Below are 21,601 nucleotides of genomic sequence, written 5' to 3'. Positions count from 1 at the left end.
TGCTTTGCAATATTTAAAACCAAAATGATTTACTAAGTCAATATTTAAAAAGCCATTGAGAGAACCTCATTTTTTTAATGTAAGCTAAGAGCCTAAGCTTTTACGAAAAGGTGTTTTTAATAAAAAATTAATTATAGAATTTTGTGAAGAAGTTAACTTCACATCTCTAAGAGCCATATCTAGTCTCCTACCTATTTGAGGAAATATTACAGAATTAATGAAATGGACACCAACATGCAGGTAAGAAGAAATAAAAAATCTGTGTTTAAATACTTATCTCTTAGGTGCTATTACTAGTGTGGGCATTTTATATTCTAGCCAGTCTTCTCAATATGCTGTGGCTATAAAAGCAAATCTACAAATGCCAAAGATGAGCAATCAACACCTTTATATAAAAAGGAAAAACTGTGAAGCTTAATGAGATCAAAGTGGTTTGAAAGTTTATCTCACCTGATTTGATAAGGAAATATGCCTAAGTAAGGACTATGCAATTATCTAAGAATTTTTATTCTTCATATCCTTTCCCATGTTTTCTCATTTGAGCTCCACATCTTTTTGAATAGATAGTTCAGATATAATTAACACCCTTTTATTTGTTTGTTTATTTATTTATTTATTCATTTATTTTTTTTCAGAAGAAATTTAAGCTCAAGGCCTTGCCTAAGTGAACAAGTTAAAGTTGGGATGTAGTCCTCCTATTCATCTACTTTATATATCAGAAATACCCACATCAGAAAGAACTTGACAGAAACTCTCTATTGAATTGTAAAATTTCACAAAGCCCTCAAAAGCCAAAATTAATTTGAAAATATTTTCAGTATAATTGCAATCTGATTTTATTTTGAAAAGCCCAAGGAAATAAATTTTTAACCAATTATTTAACTTAATTGAATCCGAAACCTTAATTCACTTATCTGAAATGTGAGAAATTAAAGGGTTTTCTTGATATATCTGTGTCAAAAATAAATATTTTTCATATGAGGAATTATTCCCAAATTTAAAAGGAAAAATTATTTTGATTTCATTCTTGACAAAATCATTACTAGTTCTGATTTTATTACAATAAGTAATAAGTATTACAATAGATGAAAAACCAAAGGCCAGGGAGTCATATTTAAAGTTATTAGCACTCTGAGCTCTAACAGAAGGCCCAACATCACTTTACAAGTTTTAACTCTACTGTACTCCTGCATTTTTCTCAAGGATACTCTAGAATAATATATTTATTTCGTGGCCACATAAATAGAACTCAAAATGTATTACTTGTAATATTCTGATTTTTAATATTGAGAATTCAGACCTCTTGGAAGAATCAGTTGCTGAAGTTATAGTATAAACTCAAATAATTTACTTTTGATTTTTTTCTTTAAGTTTTACATATTCTTTTTTAAGCATGAGAAGTTACTTTTGCATAAATAGAATTATGTCATCTTTATTCTTCAAACTATGATCAATGGGGTGGTGTTAAAACCACAAACCAAACAGAAAAATGTCTACCAGTTACCTCAGATCATTTCCTTATTCCCAATAATCTTCAGCATTTTCCCTGATATAATTAAGAAGTCTGTGGAGTTTTCCTGCTCTAAACTTATACTCAAAGTTTAGTTATACAAAAGAACAAAAACCCAGATTGCTGCCTCACATTCTCCCTGGAACAGAAAAACATGCAAGGACAGTGATAGAGAGTAAGAGATTTAACAATTATTGTCTTCCTCCTGTCTGAATCCAGTGCTTTCCTCCTCATGTTGTTGTCTTTCTAAAGAAGATAATGTCAACCTCCTTCATTTTTTTTTTACCTTGCTCCACTGTCTTGGTTGTTTTCTCTTCCTTCTTACCAGGTACAGCTGCAAAGCAGAGATAACGTTAAATAAAAGTTCCAGATGGAAATGCTGCTTTTGCTCAAAAAAGCATTTTGTAACTCATTCACTGCCAGCTCTTTCTTCTAAACAAGCTATTTCGAAGCTTTTCAACATTTCTCATTTCTCTATAAACCAACTGAAACCTATTTTAAATCTAATGTTAAAGAATTAGAGAAAAAAGAAATAATTTCTTGCCTTCTTCTGACTGGTTTTTCTACTCTTTTCTACCTTCTTCTTTTATATTCTGCTTTGACAAACAAGGTCTACAAAGAATTCTACTTGACAGGACTATGATTAATCGACTTACAATTCAGGTTATTGATGGAGTCATTCAGTGTCTTGAAAATGTCAACTAAGATGTTCCTTTAAATTCAAGCTTAACTTAGCTTAACCAACTGAAAGAAGAGTGTGGTCATGCTTGAGATTCATTTAAATATGAAAGTCATCCCAAATCATAAGTAACCAAAAGAGAAATAAGATTATCATTTAGATGCTGTTTAACCTGAACTATTCTTTCTCTAAGAATCATTGCTCTCAGTAGAGTACTCACTGTTAACCTATTTACACATCAAAACAGTAGCAATTATTCATACAAAATCAGTATTCCTTACTGAAATAATTGACTCAAGCAAGGATCTTCAGAGGACACTAGCAGCCATTTGATGAAAGATGATTAGGGGACTGAATATTGCCATTACAACCAGGTATTAGCCCACAGAGTTACAAGGGGAAAATGCAACTTTGAAACAAAGCAATGTGATTGTCACCAACTTAACCATTGATGAAACTCAGAACCATTGGGACATCCCAATGTCTGGGACATCCTCATCATCTGGCTTCTTAATGATATACAGTGTGATATATATAAATCAGTATTGCCCTCTGAAGTATTCTTGCCAAAGCAACTGACTATCCAACTGGATCCACTTAAACCAATGATTTAGTTTTCAGTTTAATCTAACATAGGATGTAAAAAAGTATTGAATAATATTCTGAAGAATTCACCAAAGCAATCAAAAATGTCTACAGTGTACCTGGCCATGATCTCTTAAACAAACAAACAAACAAAAACCAAAAAACCAAAAAAAAAAAAAAACGATATCATGAACTAGAGAAGGGAGAAAAAGGTAGCATAACTTCTTTTCAGAAAACTTGCTGAATTTACCCATTAATTATAATAGTTCAGCTGTAGATCCTTTTGATTGTTTCAAGTAAATAGTAGTTTCATTTGTGAGTTTTATTTCTTACTTTCCTATTTTTGTACACATTATTTCTTTCTCTTACCTTATTGCACTGGCTAAAATATCTAGGACAATGTCTAATAGAAGTGATAATAACAGACATCCTTGTCCTAATTCTCAGACGGATTTTTTTTTCATTTTTTCTGAGAATATTGGCTAATGGTTTTATATTTCTTATCAGATTAAGGAAGTTTCTTTCTACTCTGGTGATGTATTATATTAAATGGATCTACTATGATGAATGTAATTTCCCTTTCTTCTATTATTCTGATTGATTACATTTTTTTCAAACTGTATTCCTTAAATAAAACCAACTTTATTATGTTTTATCTTTCATGCACATTATCAGACTTGATCTCCTAATATTTTGCTATGATCTATGTCTCTATGTTCATAAAAGAAGTTAGCTTGTATTTTTTTTCTCTTTTTTAGTCCTTGTTAGGTTTTGCAATCAAGGTTATTCTAGCTCCATAAAATGAATGTTTCCTCTTTTTTCTATTCCCAGAAGGTTTAGAGTAAGATTGGTGTTAATTTTTCCTTAAATGTTTGAAAAAATTCACCAGTGAAGCTATCTGGCTAGAATTTTCTTTGGGGAAAAATTATAGTTTTGGATTCAAAATATGAATTTCATAAAAATTTTCAGATTTATTGTAAAATATTCCTATTTTCAATTTTCTGTAAGATCTGTCATGATGTCTCCTGACATTGTTAATTTTCTGACACTGATGTTTCATGCCTTCTCTCTTTTTTCTTAGTAAGTTTTCATGATTCTATATATTTTATTAGGTTTTATGGCAAATCTAATTTTGACTTTTTTGCTTTCCCTATTGTAGAACTTAATTTACTACTTAATTACTTCTTAATTTACTTAATTTTATTATTACTTTTTAAAAACTTGTCTTCCTTCTAATTTATTTGGGTTTAATTTTACATATTAAAAAGCCATTGGCTTTCTTGATATTCAATTTTCAGCCTTTCTTCTTTTCTAATGAATATTTTTAAAGAGTGTAAATTTTACCCTACTACTGTTTAGCTGCACCCCAAGTTTCAATGCAATATTTTCATCATACTTTAGATCAACTTATTTCCAAATTTTACTGTCATTTTTTCTTTGACACATAGGATATTTAGACATGTATTGCTTACATTTCTATACTATCTAGTATTGTTTCTAACATAGCAAGTGATTGATATGTTTTTGCTTAGTGATTAAATGTATTAGTTGACAAATAATATGTCTTAATAAGAAATGTCCTGAGTTGAAAGTGAAAATGGGTAAGCTTTGGTGTTAGTAATTTTCCAGGAATAGGATGGATTTTAGGTGTAACAAAGGAGCAGGAAAGCCTTAGATACACCTAGAGGAAAGTGAACAAATTTTGCTGAAGTGGAATGTTCCCACAGAGGAGATAGGGAATAATTTAAAATAAAATATGAAGCCAATTACAGAAGGCTTTGAATTCTAAACTAGAGTCAGACTTTACTATGCATACTTTAAATAAAGGAGCTAGTAAGATGTGTGGTACATTAATAGAAATAAAACACTGAAAATCTGTAATTCTAATAGAACCCATGGGTATATAATCTTACTCATAATTATTTTATCCAGAAGAATCATTATAAATATTACATAGCAAATTTATACTTTTCAGTTTATTTTATTTTAATCCTCTGAAAAGTAAATGTCTCTCAGCAAACAATTTGAATGTGACTTATACATAAAGACCAAGTTTTCTTTTCAATGATGGGTTCCACATTCATATTAAATAGAGGAGGATAGTCCTCTAAAGCGGTTTTTGTTACTCAGAAAAGGTCACTGCAAATGTTGATTATCTGTACAGAAACGAACACATTTTGCATGAAATGATGATCCTTTCACTTCTACTTCTGATGTAAAATTCATCAAGCCTAATTCTGTGGAGAATAAACTTTAGAAATAAATAGCTCATGTTAGTAAGTGGATTTCCTAACTGCCTGGAATCAAAAGAAGACCTCAGTCAATTTCTTTTTCTATACTACAGGGTACCTGAAACCTCCTTTAGTGCTGAGAGAAATTCTCTTTGCTCTACATTTGGAAGGATTTACTTTAAGGGAGGAAAGCAAATTTATATTGCACTCCTTCAGAGATCCCTACTAATATAAAGGAAACAAAGTAACTAACATTCTTAGAAAGTAATGCCTGGATTAGAGATAGTCCTGAGGTAAACTGTGAGGCTGAGAAATTGGTTTCTGTAGTTCCAGGTTTTTATTTCATTATTCATCCCCTCAGTTTTCTTTAGGGACTCAATTCTCCAAAACAATTTAATCTCTCCTTTCTTGACCCTTATCACTCATGAAGGCCCTGATGTGTTTCCATTAGCAGTAGGGCTTGTACCTAGGCAGTGAGGCTTCCTTGGAAATGGTGTATGTTAGAATCCTGGTAAAGAAGTAAGGAGTAGGAAAATTTTATTGTTTGAAATGTCCCCCACATGATATTTATACATTATTTCTGGGATGTAGGCCTACAGTCTTAGCATGATAAACTACTATTTCCAAGGAAATAAGAATGTAATGCTATCTGTGCTGAAAGTTTGCTCAGATTTTGAGTTTACAGCCTAGGGATGTCAATGATTGAAACAATAGAATAAATCATTAATTGTGGAAAAAACAGTCTTACTTCTTGGATGTAAGGATCCTCAGATATATATTATGGTGGAGAAACAGAAAAGAGAGACTTATCAATTCTTAGATGATGCTAACTGACCAATGTATTCATAAGACCATTCCTTCCTGATACCAACTTTCCTGAATTTTACATTATATTCCTGAATTTGGAATTATGAGTAATATGATATTTATTGCAGCATTCAAAATGAGACATGTCTGAAATTGAAGTTGAAAGGGAAATAGGGGTTAGATTTTGGGGTCTCATGTCATTTTAACAAGGTTGGACTTTATTTATTTTATGACCAACTTGGAAAAAGAGGGTTTTACACTGAATGGCTTAGTCAGTTTTATGACCTTGATAACTTGGTTGTGATTGTGGGGAAATTCTGGTAAGATCAATATTAGTGAAATAAAAATCAAAAACCTAAGGACAATAGCGAGTTCAGTACTGTGGTTCAAGCATGATATAATGAAGGCTTAAATTAAAATGGAAGTCACAGTTATGAATAGGAGGAAATATATTCAAGACATATTCAGAGGATAAAATCAGCAGAACTTGGAGACTCTTTGAATAATCAGGTGAAGGAGAGAAAGATCACCCCCAGTTTTCTAGTGAGATAAATGGTAGATTATGGTTTCACCAATAATAATAAAAAAACAAGTTGGGAAGGGGGAGTGAGGTGTTTAGTTTAAGACAGGTTTTATTTGAAGATGTTTATTGGACATTTGAGCATACAAACTTGAAATTTTCAGAGAAATGCCTTTTCACAGCAATGTCCTGAAGTGGCAACATACAATCGGGTTTCTTTAGGATACAGGTCAGACTTTCAACCTTGAAAGTTGATCTATTTCACAAAGAGACAGGGTAAAATGAAAACCCCAGAGTGTTAATAATGTAATCTGGGAACACTAATAATTTAAGAGTCAGCAAAGAAAAAAAAAAAAGTCAGACGTAAAGGTCACAAGGCAGACATAAAAGGTCAGATGGTATGTGGAGAACCAAGAGACTATGTTGCATGATAGGCCAAGAAAACAGAAGTTTACAGAAGAGGCAAAGTGGTTTAATACAATTAAGAAACCTAGTAATGTGAGTACTGGAATGGCTCCTTTGGTTTAGCATGGATAACATCAACAGCATTATTCAGACCATCAGTGGCTCAGTAGAGACACTCATGCATGAGCTAGAAACCTCATCCTTGTGGGGAGAGGAGAAGCAGTACTAGCATTCCAGTATCTGGGAAACTCGGTAAAATGTGGGGGAGAGAAATGGTAGAGAAAGAGATAGTAATAAAAAAAAAAAAAGGAGTTTTGAAGTTGAGAATAATATTTCCAAAATAAGGAACAAAATCAATAACAAGAAAGAGGATGATGCCACAAAAAAGCACAGATGCCTGATTAAGGACAGAACTGCGGAAGCTGGTCCTGAAAAGAAGGGTAAACACTTTACCTCTGAGATCAAAAAGGAGATGGCTCTAGATTAAACAAGAACACCAAGCTGCTAACCTGCGTTTCCTTTTATTCCAAGCCATTTTCTTCAGCATAACTGCCTGTTTTTTACCTCCCCTTCCCTCAACCCATTTGTCATTCCTTAGCTTTCAAGTATGCCATTCCCCTGAAAATTCTCTTTTAAAAATCATTAATAATTAATTTTCCATTGGCAATGACTTGGTGACCTCCACCTTGTCCCTGAAATTGTTTCTTTTCCTGAAGTTACTATGACATTATAAATAATTACATCTATTTTTCTTTTGAACTCTAATCTTTCTGGTCACTTTTTCTTTGATTGTCCTCTTTCTTCCATATGTACATGTTTCCTAGCCTTCCACCCCAACTCTATTCTCTCTCTAAGCCATCTCTTCATGACAAGCTCATGGACTTTTACTGTTTCCACCACTAACCCCATGCTGAGGGAACCCACCTGTATATTGCAGTCTTGCCATTATCTGGAGCTCCAGTTTTACAATTAGAGCCTCCTATGTGATGTCACTTGCATGTGCTACTGGCACTTTAACTTAAATATGTCTAAAATCTTGTCTTTCCTCCTCAAACAACTTTTCATCTTCCTTCTTAACTTTTATAAGAATATCAACAATAGTCTTCTAGCTCCCAGTCTGAAAACTTATTATTGTCATTAAATCATTTCTTTTTTTTTTCCTTCCCAAAGTTAGTAAGTTGTCAAATTCTATTAATATCCCTCCTTTGCAATCTCATAACTGATACCAGGTCCCAATAGATGTCACCTACATTATTACACCCTAACGACCCTGCCTCTGTCTAAAGCAAATATCTGAATATTATTCCTATACTTAAAACTTTCATTAACTTTCTATTGTCCATTGAATAGAGTCCAATTTTAAAATCAGTCCCTCCTATGGCATTATTAGCCCAGGCTGTATTAATTCATACCATGTTCCCAAAACTCTTTTTCTTCCTCATATATATCCCACAATCTCCCACCATGTTGCCTGGTTCTGTTACCTGTGCCCAAGATAGCCTTCCAACGAATGATTACATAACAGCATTATTTAAGACCTAGCTCTAAAGTCACCTTACATGGTAAAGCTTTGCTTTTCCCCAGGTAAGAATACTTTTTTTAATTACTATGGAAACTTATCTGTATAGAACTCTTTACTCTATTGGCTTTGAACCGTGAACTATAATTACATAGAAAACTTTTAGGTGATAGCAAAAATTGAGGTTTAAATAACTTAGATTCCTATTTTTCAGTATTTTAAGTTGCTCAATAACAATATTAACATCTACATTTGATCTTAATTCTGGACATAGTATGTGAAACGTAAATATATGTTAAACGAAAGTGAAATGATTTGAATGTCACAAAACAAATTTAAACTAAGAAGATGATATATTGATGATTAAATACTATATACCCACAAAGAAAATATGACTTAAAAAATAGGCTTAAGCATAAGCTGACACCCTGCAGCCTCCCCACTCCCACTTTGGGTTGAGACTTGTGTGACATTCTCCCAGGAATCTCCTAGTATCTTGATGTTAATGTCAGGCTAGGGGGATAAACAGCCTTAACATGAGAATGGCAAGGCCTGGGTTATCCTGTTGGTCCTTTTTAGCGTATGAAAGATCTTTTGAAACCTTCCTTTTTCCTGACCTCACCCTTCCAACTTGTAGATATATAATGGACCCCTGTTAATGAAGAGTTCTACTCTTCCTGTCCAGGGGTTCTTTCCCCATACTTTAATAAATATTAATCACCTTTTTCACCAAAAAAAAAAAAAAAAAGTAGGTTTAAGATCAAACAATTTATACTGAGTATATAATTTGGCACATTGTAATCAATTTACTAAACTTTTTTTTACCATGAAAATTTTAAAACAAACACAAAATCAATAATTTCCTCTTGAAATTGCACCCATAGCTCCTAGTTCAAACCTCAGTGTACAAGAACAATTAACAACCTTTTGCAAACAAAAATAACCCTTATAATTTTCTTACTCTACTTATTTTGGAAAGACTAGAAGTTGAACATCTTGTAAAGTATGCTAAGTGTTGTGGAGATTAGGGGCTGGCTATAAATGCATGATGAAGGTATATGTATTTTCACGTGTGACCAGTTGTCAGTGAGTGGGTAGAGGACTGAAGAACTACCTGAGGAGTAAGAAAAGTCTCTTTTGACTTTACTTGTAACTTGTTAAATGGGTACAGCACTACCTGAATTTCAATCTATTTATGACAGCTTAGGAAAGAATGTAATTAATTAGCCAGAGCGATTCCATCTTGGATTAAACAGTCATTTTGTTGTTTATGCAGAAAAACTTAAACTGACCCTGCTGCCCCCCCCCCCCCACACACACACCCAGGGGACTTACTTAAAAACAAGTGCCAGAAACCAGTCCCAGGTAACAAAGCCCAAATACAAGGGTGGGTCAGGCCAGGTGGAGACATCCAATCAGTTGGGGGGGGGGGTATGCATACTGTCTCTCTAGCTACCAAGGAGTGTGGGTCCCACCTTTTGGGTGCCGATTCTGACCAAGGTGATAGGCTAGTTCAGATATCTACTAGGGCAAATTATAATTCAAGTGGTCACTTAAAGTGTGACCTAGCATGACTATGCAGCTTTCTCTCTGTGTTACAATTTCATTGGCCACCTGTGCGCAGCCCTGGCTGGTCGGTTTGTTTCTTGATGCTTGGCATGGAATAAAGCTCTGCTTGACCTTCACTTTATATCAGTCTCGCCCCTTTAATCACAGACCCATTAGTGGGAGACCTTTCATTTGTGGGCTCTCCCAGGATTAAATGACGAGAACTGAACCAGCATCAGAATTTCTGGGAAAAGCCTCCGGAGGTAAGATCTCGGGATCCTGTCTGTCTGGTTGCGGAGCTCCAGGGTATGGCCCACTGGGGAGAAGCTAGACATAGCCATGCTCTCCAGGGCTAGAGTGGATGTGGGAACGCCCCTTCCCTCCACTGGTAGATCACCAGGGGGTTTGAGTCCCCCTAGATGGTCAGGGGGTTCAAGTCCCCCTAGACAGTCAGGGGGTTCAAGTCCTCCTAGGTGGTCACTGGGGGTTTGAGTCCCCCTAGGCAGTCACTGGGGGTTCGAGTCCCCCTAGGCGGTCAGGAGACCAAGAAAGCCCCCACTGGTGGCAGGTTCTAGGTAAGGACCTCTGGGCCTGTCGTTGTCTTTGTCTTGTCTTCTTGTTGTCTGCTGTGCTATTTGTTGTGCTTGAAGGAATGGGGCAAGCAGAGAATAAGGGGACTCTGACTTTTAATGGCTATAACTGGAGCCAACTGTGGTTAGTCTAACTCAATACAGAGACTTCAAGGAATATTCCCAAGGAGCTGCCGAAACTCCCTTCATTTTGGGGAAAATTCCTGTCTTCTCTGGCCTGACAGGGACTGCCTAGCCCCTCCTCCTTTCTGGCTGGAAAGCATGGCGTCTGCTGCTCTCTTGGAGCTGATGAGCTGTAGAACTGGAAACCCTTTCTGTGCCTTCTGGTGGCACTTTATTCTGTTCTTCACTGTCAGGAAACAAGAAGAGCACCTCCTGGACCTAACACCCGCTACTCCGGATCTTCCCACCTGGGTCTCAGGTAAACATTCGAAGCAGAGTGGGCCCAGGTGGAACTGGAACGTAAATCAGTATTTGAACTAAGATAAGTTTGTTGGGTTAATTAGAGTGGTCATGTCTTTTGAGTTAACAGCAGTAAATGTGAAACTTCAAAGTTTTTACTTAACGTCAAATAAGCTCGTGTTATTTGTTAAAATCTGTTAACAAAGAGGTGACTAAAACTGATGGTTAATTGTCTGTCTCAGAGTTTTAATGGGTAATTGTTAAAGTAGCCTTCAAAGTCTTTGGTAACCTGAAACTTTAACCAAATGAGATAGAATGCTAGAGTGCTGGTTGCTGGAACTAGGTTTGTGCTTTTGAAATCTGTTAGTAAACATGTTTTGTTCTAAACTGATTCATAAATTTGCTTTCTAAGAATTCTGTTGTAACAGTTCACAATTGGTTAATATTTAATCTTCACTAGAGATTGAGATGGTTCTAAGAAAATGTAAATGGTTTTCTCTTTGCCTGCCCAGAGTTGTAAATGAGATCTCTTTGACTCATAAGCCTTTCCCTTGATATGCTAAGTTACTCAGGGAGTACTGCTAAACCAATAACAAACCTTGGGTTGCATTTAAGTAAATGCTGTAACTACTCTAGAGGTTCTATACATTTCCTAAAGTTTTAATGTTTTGATAAGGGTCATCACTTGATATTTAACCATATCTATTCTGAGTTTTTGTCAGTTGTAATTGTTTTAATTCTCTTGTAAAATAAATTCTGCCTTAAAGGAAATTCATATGGGAGACTTTCAGGACAAATACAGGTCTTTGATAGGTTAAAATCCTGGAACTGAAATGGGTAAGAATTTACAGCAGTAAGAGCTGCATTCGAGCTAAACCAGAATTAGTAGCATGGGACTAGATGAACTGAAAGATTGTAATGTTGTGTCTCTTGATGTTTTGTCTTATTTTAAGCATTACTGTTTCTGTAATGTTTGCTCTTCCAGACTAGGGAAACTTTTTCTTAAGTTATCTGTAACTTACAGAGATGTACAAGTACTCATTTGTAAACAAATCAAAGCATTCAACTTTTTCTCCCTATCTGAACCCTCTGAAACTCAAGGTCTCAGTAAGTATTCTTTCTTCCATGGAAATCAGTCATTTTCATAAGTTCGATAAGAATCTGTTCTTCTTGTAACAGGATACCATTGGAAACAGTGGTTTTTTTACCAAGGCTTTGACTGGAATGTCATATTTGAAAAAGACTCAGATATGACCAGAGAGCTTAAAGAAACTAAGGTTGACTTTATAAAACCTGGAGACATAAAGCCCTTTGGAACTGTTGGTCTGATACCTTGCTTACAGAGTTCCCAGCAGCCTCAACAGGTGAGTAAAGAATGTCACTTCCTGGCAGGTGCAGAAACTTCAGTATACTTGGGTACCTCAGGAAGAGGAATTCACCCAAATTGACAGGTATTGCAGGCATGTCTAATGGCAAATACATAGCTTGGCTTCTGGCCTGGAGAGGCTACTAAAAGTTCAACCTAGAGATTCCTTATAAAAAGTTCCAGCAAAGCAGATTATAAAAGATCTATATGATCACTTACTGTTCTTGCTGAGTTTATGTAAATAATTAGGCCAAGTTTGTTAAAACTGGACTTGTTTTTCAAACGACTTAGTCCTGATTTGGCTATCTCTAGAAATGAGGGTTATTTTAAGAGAAAAAATTATATTTTAATAACACACCTTTATGGATGTTAAATTCTAGATTTGATTGTTTTTAAATGTTTATTTACCTAAGTTAGACAACTTGAGGTAAACTTCAAAGAAGTTGCACGATAGCTCGTTTAAACAATCTTGCTTTTTCCTGTCAGTCAGCCCCAGACATAAGGAGAAAACGTCAGAAAATTGAAGGATTTAAAAGAAAGAATCTGACTAAGTTAGTGGGAATAGCAAAACAGCCACTGAGGACTATGGGCCATGCTTGCGGGGGTTGAGAGCTCACTTACAGACCCCGCGGGAAAAAGGGATCGGGTGTCAGCAACAAAAGCACAGCTTTGTCAGAGCCACACCACTTATTTAGGCTTTGATCTCCACAAGGGAGTTTCTTGGGATGGTGGGCTACTGCAGGCTGTGGATACCATGGTTCTTGGAGATGGTGCAACCTCTCTATGAACTGACTAAGGGAGGGCTCACTATGACAGAGTGAACGGCAGAGGCAGAAGGAGCATTTCGGGAATTACAAACAGCCTTACTGAGTGCCCCAGCATGGGCCATCCCAGATGTTACCAAGCCCTTCCACTTGTATTTGGATGAAAAGGCAGGGGTGGCCAAAGGAGTTTTGACTCAGACTCTGGGGTCTTGGCAAAGGCCAGCAGTCTATCTTAGCAAGAAACTAGATCCAGTAGGGCTGGGTTCCCCCCCTTACCTCCTCATAATTGCTGCCATGGCCCTCTTGGTCAAGGATGCAAGTAAATTGATTTTGGGTCAAAAATATCATCTTGACCACCACCCAAGCTATCGAGGGCCTTCTCCAGACTCCACTGGACCAGTGGATGACAAACACCTGAGTAACAGAGTACCACACGACTGCGGGGAGTTCCTAACCCAAGTCACAGGAAAGCATCAGGGCCTGGATTTACACAGGTCACATCGAACGAGCTGAGGATAAGGACACCCCCCAGAGGTTGATGCTGCTGCCGATGGACCCCGCTGATCGTGGACTAAAGCTAAGACTCAAAAAAACAATGAGATCAATGAATTCATTGTTGCTTCTATTGTTAAAGTATAGGTGGGAAATATAAACAATTAGGGCTTGACATAGTATTTCTAGAAATGAGGGGCTCTGCATAGCCCTAAGAGAGAAATACTGTTTCTGGGTAAATCACACTGGAGTCATTAAAGACAGTCTGGCAAAAGAGGACATAGAACTGGCTGAAAAGTCAAAGATTTGATTAATATCTGAAGAAAAGCTGGTAATGTAAGGGCCTATTTAGCCAGAGTGATTCCATCTTGGATTAAACAGTCATTTTGTTGTTTATGTAATAAAACTTAAACTGACCCTGCCCACCCCCCCAGGGGACTTACTTAAAAACAAGTCCCAGAGACCAGTCCCAGGTAACAAAGCCCAAACACAAGGGCGGGTCAGGCCAGGTGGAGACATCCAATCAGTGGGGCTGCATACTGTCTTCCTAGCTACCAAGGAATATGGGCCCCACCTTTTAGGTGCATTTTGGGCACCAATTCTGACCAAGGTGATAGGCTAGGTCAAATTTCTACTATAGGGTAAATTGTAATTCAATTGGTCACTTATGTGTGACCTAGCATGACTGTGCAGCTTTCTCTGTGTGTTACAATCTCATTGGCCACCTGTGTGTGGCCAGGCCCAACCACATGGCCTTTGCCCTTAAAAGCTAGTCTGTAAGGCAGAGAGGGGTCGCCTCTTTGTAAGAGACGGCCCTGACTGGTCAGTTTGATTCTCGATGCTTGGCATGAAAAAAGCTTTGCTTGACCTTCGCTTTGTATCAGTCTCTCTCCTTTGATCACGGACCCATTATTGGGGTACCTAACAAGTTCAGTATCTTTGTTCACTCCAGTTGGATCAGACTGGACTCCAAACTATGTGTGCTTGTATTTCTACTATATTTCTACTCTAAATATCCAGGCTCCAAGTGATTCAGAGTCTGTGCAAGGCTCAGTTACTAGGAGTCAAATTTTTCCTTCTTAACTCTGTCTCCAGACCATCTTTCACAATCAGGAATTCCATAAGGCTCAGTATCTGAAATCTAACTCCATGTGAGAGACAAATAACAGCTATATAGACACCCCACTGGTCTTACCATTGGCTACCAATTTTGAAACACATGTAGCATCACTTTCGTTCTTGCTTTTAACACATACCAGTATCCTGGTCTCAAATTCACTTACTGAGCTATGTACACTTTATCCTTTCCTAGATTAATGACTTTCTCTGAATCTATATTTAGACCTTTAGCCTTTTCATGATACCATGGCATTAGCCTTTGTGAAACAACCAAGTTTTATCCACATTCCACTTAATGCCAATAAGTAAAATTGATTTGAAAATAAGACACCATGAAAGAATGAGATACATTAATATGGAATTTGATGAATTTATGGACTCTACCACTAAGGGCACATTGATATCTAGCAAAAGATATCAATGTAACATGTAATGTAATCACTTATCAAAAATGGCAACAAAAATATTAGGTTATTAGAAAAAGATATGATTAGGATTTGAGAGAAGGCACCCATTAATTTTAGTAACTCTAGCTTCTAATTATTACCTTAAAAAAAAGCATATATATTTTCTTTATTCCTTATCTAATTTTTGTCTTACCCTAGACATATACATACTAATTTATACATTAAAATATATTTATGAACTATATTAACTTATACTATAATTTATTAACTAATATATACATTTATATTGTGTTAATTTATGTCCATGTATTCATTTATATTATATATGTACATATATAAATTGCTTGGTTTTGAGAATGTGGATGGGTTATGTGCATTTTGTATCTCCCTAGAGTTCTGATATATATTCTCTTTATAAAGCACATGCAATAAGAGAGTTTTTTTTTTTAAAGATTTTGTTTATTTATTTGACAGACAATCAAATAGACAGACAATTGACAGAGATCACAAGTAGGCAGAGAGGCAGGCAGAGAGAGAGGAAGCAGGCTCCCTACTGAGCAGAGAACCCAATGCAGGGCTTGATTCCAGGACTCTGGGGTCATGACCTGAGCTGAAGGCAGAGGCTTTAAACCACTGAGCCACCCAGGCGCCCCGATAAGAGAGTTTTTTTGGAAAAAAATGTTGCGATGTTTTAGTGGAGAATGTGTGAAAAGGTGTGCATGTAGGTTTGTGTGTGTGTATGTATGATTATAAGAATAAGGCTGTTAAATTGTCCCTTGAGATACTTCTGGCAACACTGGATATATTACTGATTTCATTTCTATCAGTAAAACAGAACCACACATTTTAGCATTGTTCCAGTTTATTTTGAATTGGGAATATGCAAAACTTTTCTTTTTTTTTCCTTTTTTGTGTTAAGCTAGACAGCATACAGTACGTCATTAGTTATTGATGTAGTGTTCAATGATCCATTAGTTACATATAACACTTAATGCTCATCACATGTGCCCTCCTTAATACCTATCACCTGGCCACCTCCATCCCCTACCCTAAGCCCCTCTGAAACCTTCAGCGTTTCCCAGAGTCCATAGTCTCATATGATGATGATTTTTAATGTATATTAATATTCTTAAAAATATTATTTAAAATGTCTCCTTTTAAAGGGAGTCAATATTCATACAAGTAGTTGCCTCTGATTAGACAGGGCAAGAGAAATAACTTTGAAAACTTAAATTCCAAACTTCCCAATATTTCTTAAGGCAAAATGTCCCCAAATGAGCATTTCAAGGAGTACATTTTCTAATTTAATATTATGCAAGCACAAAGTGAACATTGTTCACATAAGCTCTCCTCTTCCAAGTTTCATCTGTTCAAGCCCTGCCTTCCTAAGGCAGTATATTGAATTTGGATGCTCTCCAGATTATTGGGGCACTGTTGAGCTTAAATAGCAGCATTTCTTCAATTTTTTCAAACACTAACTTGCAATTGGACTATAATTACTAGTGTTAGTTTATCACCCTAAAGGAATGAAACCATTGGCACTAGAACACTGAAGACAAAGACTTGGGAACATGGATACCATAAATTTTGTGCAAAATAGGTCTGTTTTTGTATCAATTAAATAGTAAAATCCATAAATAGAATTCTTCTATAAGAACTGAACAATACGTTATGTTAGAAATATTAGCAGAAATAAGCTATAGCCAGGACATCTTTTTCTTTAAGCTGCAATTACCTTTTTTAGTTGAGGCAGCACTGGTCTCTTCTTTGGCTCGTTCAGTTTCTGCAAATTCAGATATTAAAGAATGAGACATGGATATCAGAAATGTCAGGTCATTTTCTTAGGCTATTGTAAGTCAAGCAAGACTATAAGTGCCCCAAAGATAAAATATGGCACCTGAGAGCAAAGCAAGCAGCAGAGAAAACCACTCTATAAAGTACTTATATATATTTTTAAGTAATGAACTCTCTTATCTCCCCAAGACACAAATCTGTAGCATTAAATTCTTGCCAGTGTAAGTAGTGTCCATAAAACAAGGTAGCTTATTTCACAAAATACACTGGAAAACTAATTAGTTTATATTCAAATCTAAAATGATGTAGAGTTGTGGGGAGGAGGACTTCAAAGGACTTCTTCATTTAGCCTTTAATTATGGGGGAGGTAAGCAGTATTTGACCTCAATCAATTAGCTTTGTATTTAAAAGATTCACCATAATATTATAGAAAATTCCAATTGAATACTTTTTCTGAGAGACATAGAGAGAGAGAGAGAGAGAGAGAAATAAAAAGCCAAAGTGTATATTTGCAGTTTCTCTGAATATCTAGTGTGGAATGTAAAGGAGCTGCCTTGAAGACATAATCTGGAATGCTGGTCCTAGTACACAATTTTGGACCTCAAGTCAAAGCTCATTAAAGTTTTCTCTAATTCATAAGAAAACAAGAAAAATAACAAGGAACTGGTGAATATTTACAAATCTTCATCTACTTATTTTACTAACTTCTTTTGGTAATGTTGTTCTCCTTGGTCACCTCTAGTTTTATGTTTATTTTTATTCTTATTCGTATCTGTAAGTATCGCCCTCACTCATATACATTCAGCAGCCAGGGCTCTGGGCACCGGGGGCTCTGGACTCTGCATGTCCCTTTGCCCTCCCTGCGTCACAGACCTTGGGCTGGGAGAAAAATCAGATGTCAGAGGAGACCTTCACATTATGTTTAGGCTTTAATTCCATAATATTAGATACCAGAAGTTTACAAGTTGAGCTTAGACAAGAAGTCATGTAAATATCTTCTTCTCCAGGCTGTCTTAAGACTCTGAGTGCCAGGACTGCCCAGACCCCTGACTTTATATACTTTGCAGATAAAGACTTTACACCAATGATTCTCTAACTAGAGCATGCAGCAGAGTCACTCCGTGGGCTGTTAAAACACAGATGCTGAGCCCAGAGGTTTTGCTTCTGTGAGTCTGGAGCATGTCCTGAGAATTTACATTTCTAATCAGTTCCCAGGTGATGCTTATGCAGCTAGTCCAGACCATAGTCTGAAAACTGTTTACCAAACTTCCCCTAAGAGACAATCAAGGCATTCTTCTGTGAACCCCATCCCTGTTTACCTCAGTTACCACCATGAGTTTAGGCTTCCAGCAGAAAACAGAATTCACATTTCTTTTTTTTCACATTTCTTTTAAAAACAAAATCTTTACAAAATTCTTCCAAAGTCAACTCCCCACCATAGTACACACCCCTGCATTAGAAGGTGGTCTTTGCTTTCTTCTTCTAACTACAACCAAGCTCCTTAAGAACACTGCATCCCGGGACGCCTGGGTGGCTCAGTTGGTTGGACGACTGCCTTCGGCTCAGGTCATGATCCTGGATTCCTGGGATCGAGTCCCGCATCGGGCTCCCAGCTCCATGGGGAGTCTGCTTCTCTCTCTGACCTTCTCCTCACTCATGCTCTCTCTCACTGTCTCTCTCTCAAATAGATAAATAAAATATTTAAAAAAAAAAAAAAAAAAAGAACACTGCATCCCTGCAAGCCATCTTCTAAAATGAAGAAGGTAGGGGCACCTGGGTGGCTCAGTGGGTTAAAGCCTCTGCCTTTGGCTCAGGTCATGATCTCAGGGCCCTGGGATCGAGCCCCGCATCGGGCTCTCCGCTCAGCGGGAAGCCTGCTTCCTCCTCTCTCTCTCTGCCTGCCTCTCTGCCTGCTTGTGATCTCTGCCTGTCAAATAAATAAATAAAATCTTTAAAAAAATAAAAAAAAAATAGAGAAGGTTTGTTTTCCTATCCCCTGCATACTAAAGTGCCCGGAAGTGATGTATATATCTTCTTTACTTCTTATTACTTCTCAAAGGTTGTTACCTCCTTGCATCCTCTAAATCTCATTTCCTTTGAAATACACACTGTTAGGTTGCCCCTGGCTCTATGTCTCTTTTTCATCGTCATTAACTGACCTTATACTCTTGCTCCATCCCACATTGAGTATTTTTACACACAGCTGTCATCCTCTCCATTACTACTGGGGGATTTCATTCAGAACAAGTCTCAGCAAACCATAAGAGACTTTTAATCACAGAAAACAAACTGAGGGTTGCTGGTGCAGGAGGGTGGGAGGGAGAGGGTGGCTGGATGATGGACATTGGGGAGGGTATGTGCTATGGTGAGTGCTGTGAACTGTGTAAGACTGATCATTCACAGACCTGTACCCCTGAAGCAAATAATGCATTGTATGTTAAAAGAAAGAAAGAGAGAGAGAGAGAGAAAAAGAAAGAAAGAAAGAAAAAGAAAAAAGAAAAAAAGAAAAAAGAAAGAAAGAAAGAAAAAGAGAAAGAAAGAAAGAAAGAAAGAAAGAAAGAAAGAAAAAGTCTCAGTCACAGCTGCACATTAGAATAAGCTGGGGGCTGTTATCGGTCAATGACTTTCAGATGTAGTAGGTCTAGGCTGGGCTACAGAGCTTTGAAAGCTCTGAGATTCTGAATTAGTGAGTCTGGGATGAGGCCTGGCTATTCATATATTTGGAAGCTTCCCAAGATAATCTAATATTTAACGAGGATCAGGAGTCATTTACACACACTGTTCATATGTCTGCTTCATCTCTGATTTCCTTGGCCTCCTCATTTCCAAACACTGGACTCCAGTTCTGTGCTCACTACCACTTGCCAACATACGCTTTACTTCTCTGCTGTCAGAATTATGATCCCCCAAATCCTATTCTCTGGCACCATTGCACCATTCTTCCCTTTACAACTCGCTTTTCCAAATAGCATCTGACTCCATCCATACTTTCATTCTTCTGATCTTACTCCTTTCTCCCTGCTCCAGATCTCTCTCATGTCCTCACTTTTACTCTTAGCAAGCTAATATATAAATGAGCCATGGTGCAATCACTCTCTTCATGTCTGCTTTTGTAGTCATCAGCTATAGTAGTCCCCCAGCCTGCTTTTATTTATTTTTTAATTAATTTTTTTAAGATTTTATTTATTCACTTTAGAGAGCGCACAAGCAGGGGTCAGGGTTAGAGGAAGACGTAGGCTCCTGGCTGAGCAGGGAGTCCGATGTAGGCACTTGATCCCAGGATCCTGAGCTCATGACCTGAGCTGAAGGCAGATGCTTAACCAGGCACCTATCCCAGGCTGCTTTTAAACTGTTAAGTGGCTAAGGACATCAGATATTTATTCTTTCACTGTTCTAAAGGCAAGAAATCCAAAATGAAGCTGTCAACTGGCTATTCCCTGAAGCTATTTCTGATTCTCCTGAATCCTTCCTTGCTTCTTCTTAGCTTCTGGTGGTTGCTGACAACCCATTGACTAGTTATAGCTGCATCACCCCAATTTCTCCTTTCTCCCCCTTCTCTTCTGTTTATATGTATCTGCATGTCTCCAAATCTCCCTCTTCTTATAAGGCACCAGTCACTGGATTCAGGGCCCACTCTAATCCAGTATGACTTCATCCTAACTTGCTTACTTCTCTAAAGACCCTATTTTGAAATAAGGTCACATTCATGGGCACTGACTTAGGACTTTAACATATCCTTTGAGGGAGAGGACACAATTCAATCCATTCTATCCATTCATTACACCCCCAAACGCCCTTTATGCTTGCCGCCTGAGCAGTCATCCAAACTTCCACACTGGAGGAAGGCCCTCATGCTGCAGATCTCTCCCGAATGTCTCAGTTCAGTATTTAAGTGAGAGCTCAGCACTGACCAGCAAGACTAGCACAGAACTAGGAAGTTGTTCTCCCAGGCTAGACAACTGGCTCATGCATTCTCTCCCCTCCTCAAGCTTCCAGTATCCTGCAGCGTAGAGAGAAGCTGCTACTGAGAGATTCAGAGAGAAAATAAAAGCAGACTAGAGCACCTCCTATTTTCCCACACCAGCACCCACTTGCACCATTTGTTTTCCTTCCCATCTCAAAGGATGACCAATCCCTGCCCCATATTTAATACCAGTCCAGCCTGCATCTGCACCTTCTTTTGCCAAGTGAAGGCCTTTCTTCTTGCAAATATTACTTCTATGTGCTACCTCACCAGTTTTCCACTTCAGTGATACTTTCAGAAACATAATATGTCACTCTTGATAACTGCAGACAACCACGTCCTTCACTTATATCTGCCCCCAAGCCCAGCGGCTCATCTCTCCGTGGTCCATCACAGAGGCCAGAAAGCTGCAAAACGATGTTGCCACTTCTATCTCTTCATGCTCTGGGCTTTTAAAGCCTGATTAATTATGAAAGATATTATAGAAAGGAGAGGCATAAAGAAAATGTATCATATGTATGTGCACATTTTAAAGAATGGTAATAAAAAATATGGACACCTTTATAACATCCTGTGAGCATAAAAAAAAACATTGTCAAAGCCGTTGAAAACCTTCCAATACCTCATGCCTTTCCCTTCATTTCAGAATTATTATTGTCTTAAATTTCATATTAATCATTTCCCTATTTTTCAGTAGAGTTTTTTTTAATTACATGTACTTATCTCTAAAGATAAGTACATTCACACGTATGTCTCCTGGTACACATGTGCAATTTTCTTAGAAGTGAAATTACTGGGTCATAACAGTGCATTTATATAGATCAAATTATATAGTTTAGTGAGATAACTATAAAAATTGATTTCTACTGTAAAATTCTTGTGACTTGCTTCTTTCAAAA

The 21,601-nt window shown here is 37.1% G+C and overlaps 1 protein-coding gene across 1 annotated transcript in view; it reads right to left on the bottom strand.

Annotated features, from left to right (window-relative positions):
* Positions 1–21,601, bottom strand: part of TRDN (triadin) — a 389,840-nt gene that overhangs the window by 120,866 nt on the left and 247,373 nt on the right. Inside the window, exons 21-22 of the mRNA XM_013063299.2 lie at positions 16,680–16,727; positions 1,797–1,844 (exon numbers count right to left, since the gene is read on the bottom strand). Coding sequence (XP_012918753.1) covers positions 1,797–1,844; positions 16,680–16,727 — 96 coding nt within the window. The remainder of the gene's footprint in view (positions 1–1,796; positions 1,845–16,679; positions 16,728–21,601) is intronic.

The sequence above is a fragment of the Mustela putorius genome, unplaced genomic scaffold, assembly GCF_011764305.1.
Source record: "Mustela putorius furo isolate JIRA1106 unplaced genomic scaffold, ASM1176430v1.1 tig00003863_pilon_pilon_pilon, whole genome shotgun sequence".
Taxonomy (NCBI): domain Eukaryota; kingdom Metazoa; phylum Chordata; class Mammalia; order Carnivora; family Mustelidae; genus Mustela; species Mustela putorius.
The sequence above is the reverse complement of the archived record's forward strand: the minus strand, read 5'-3'. Positions and strand labels throughout refer to the sequence as shown.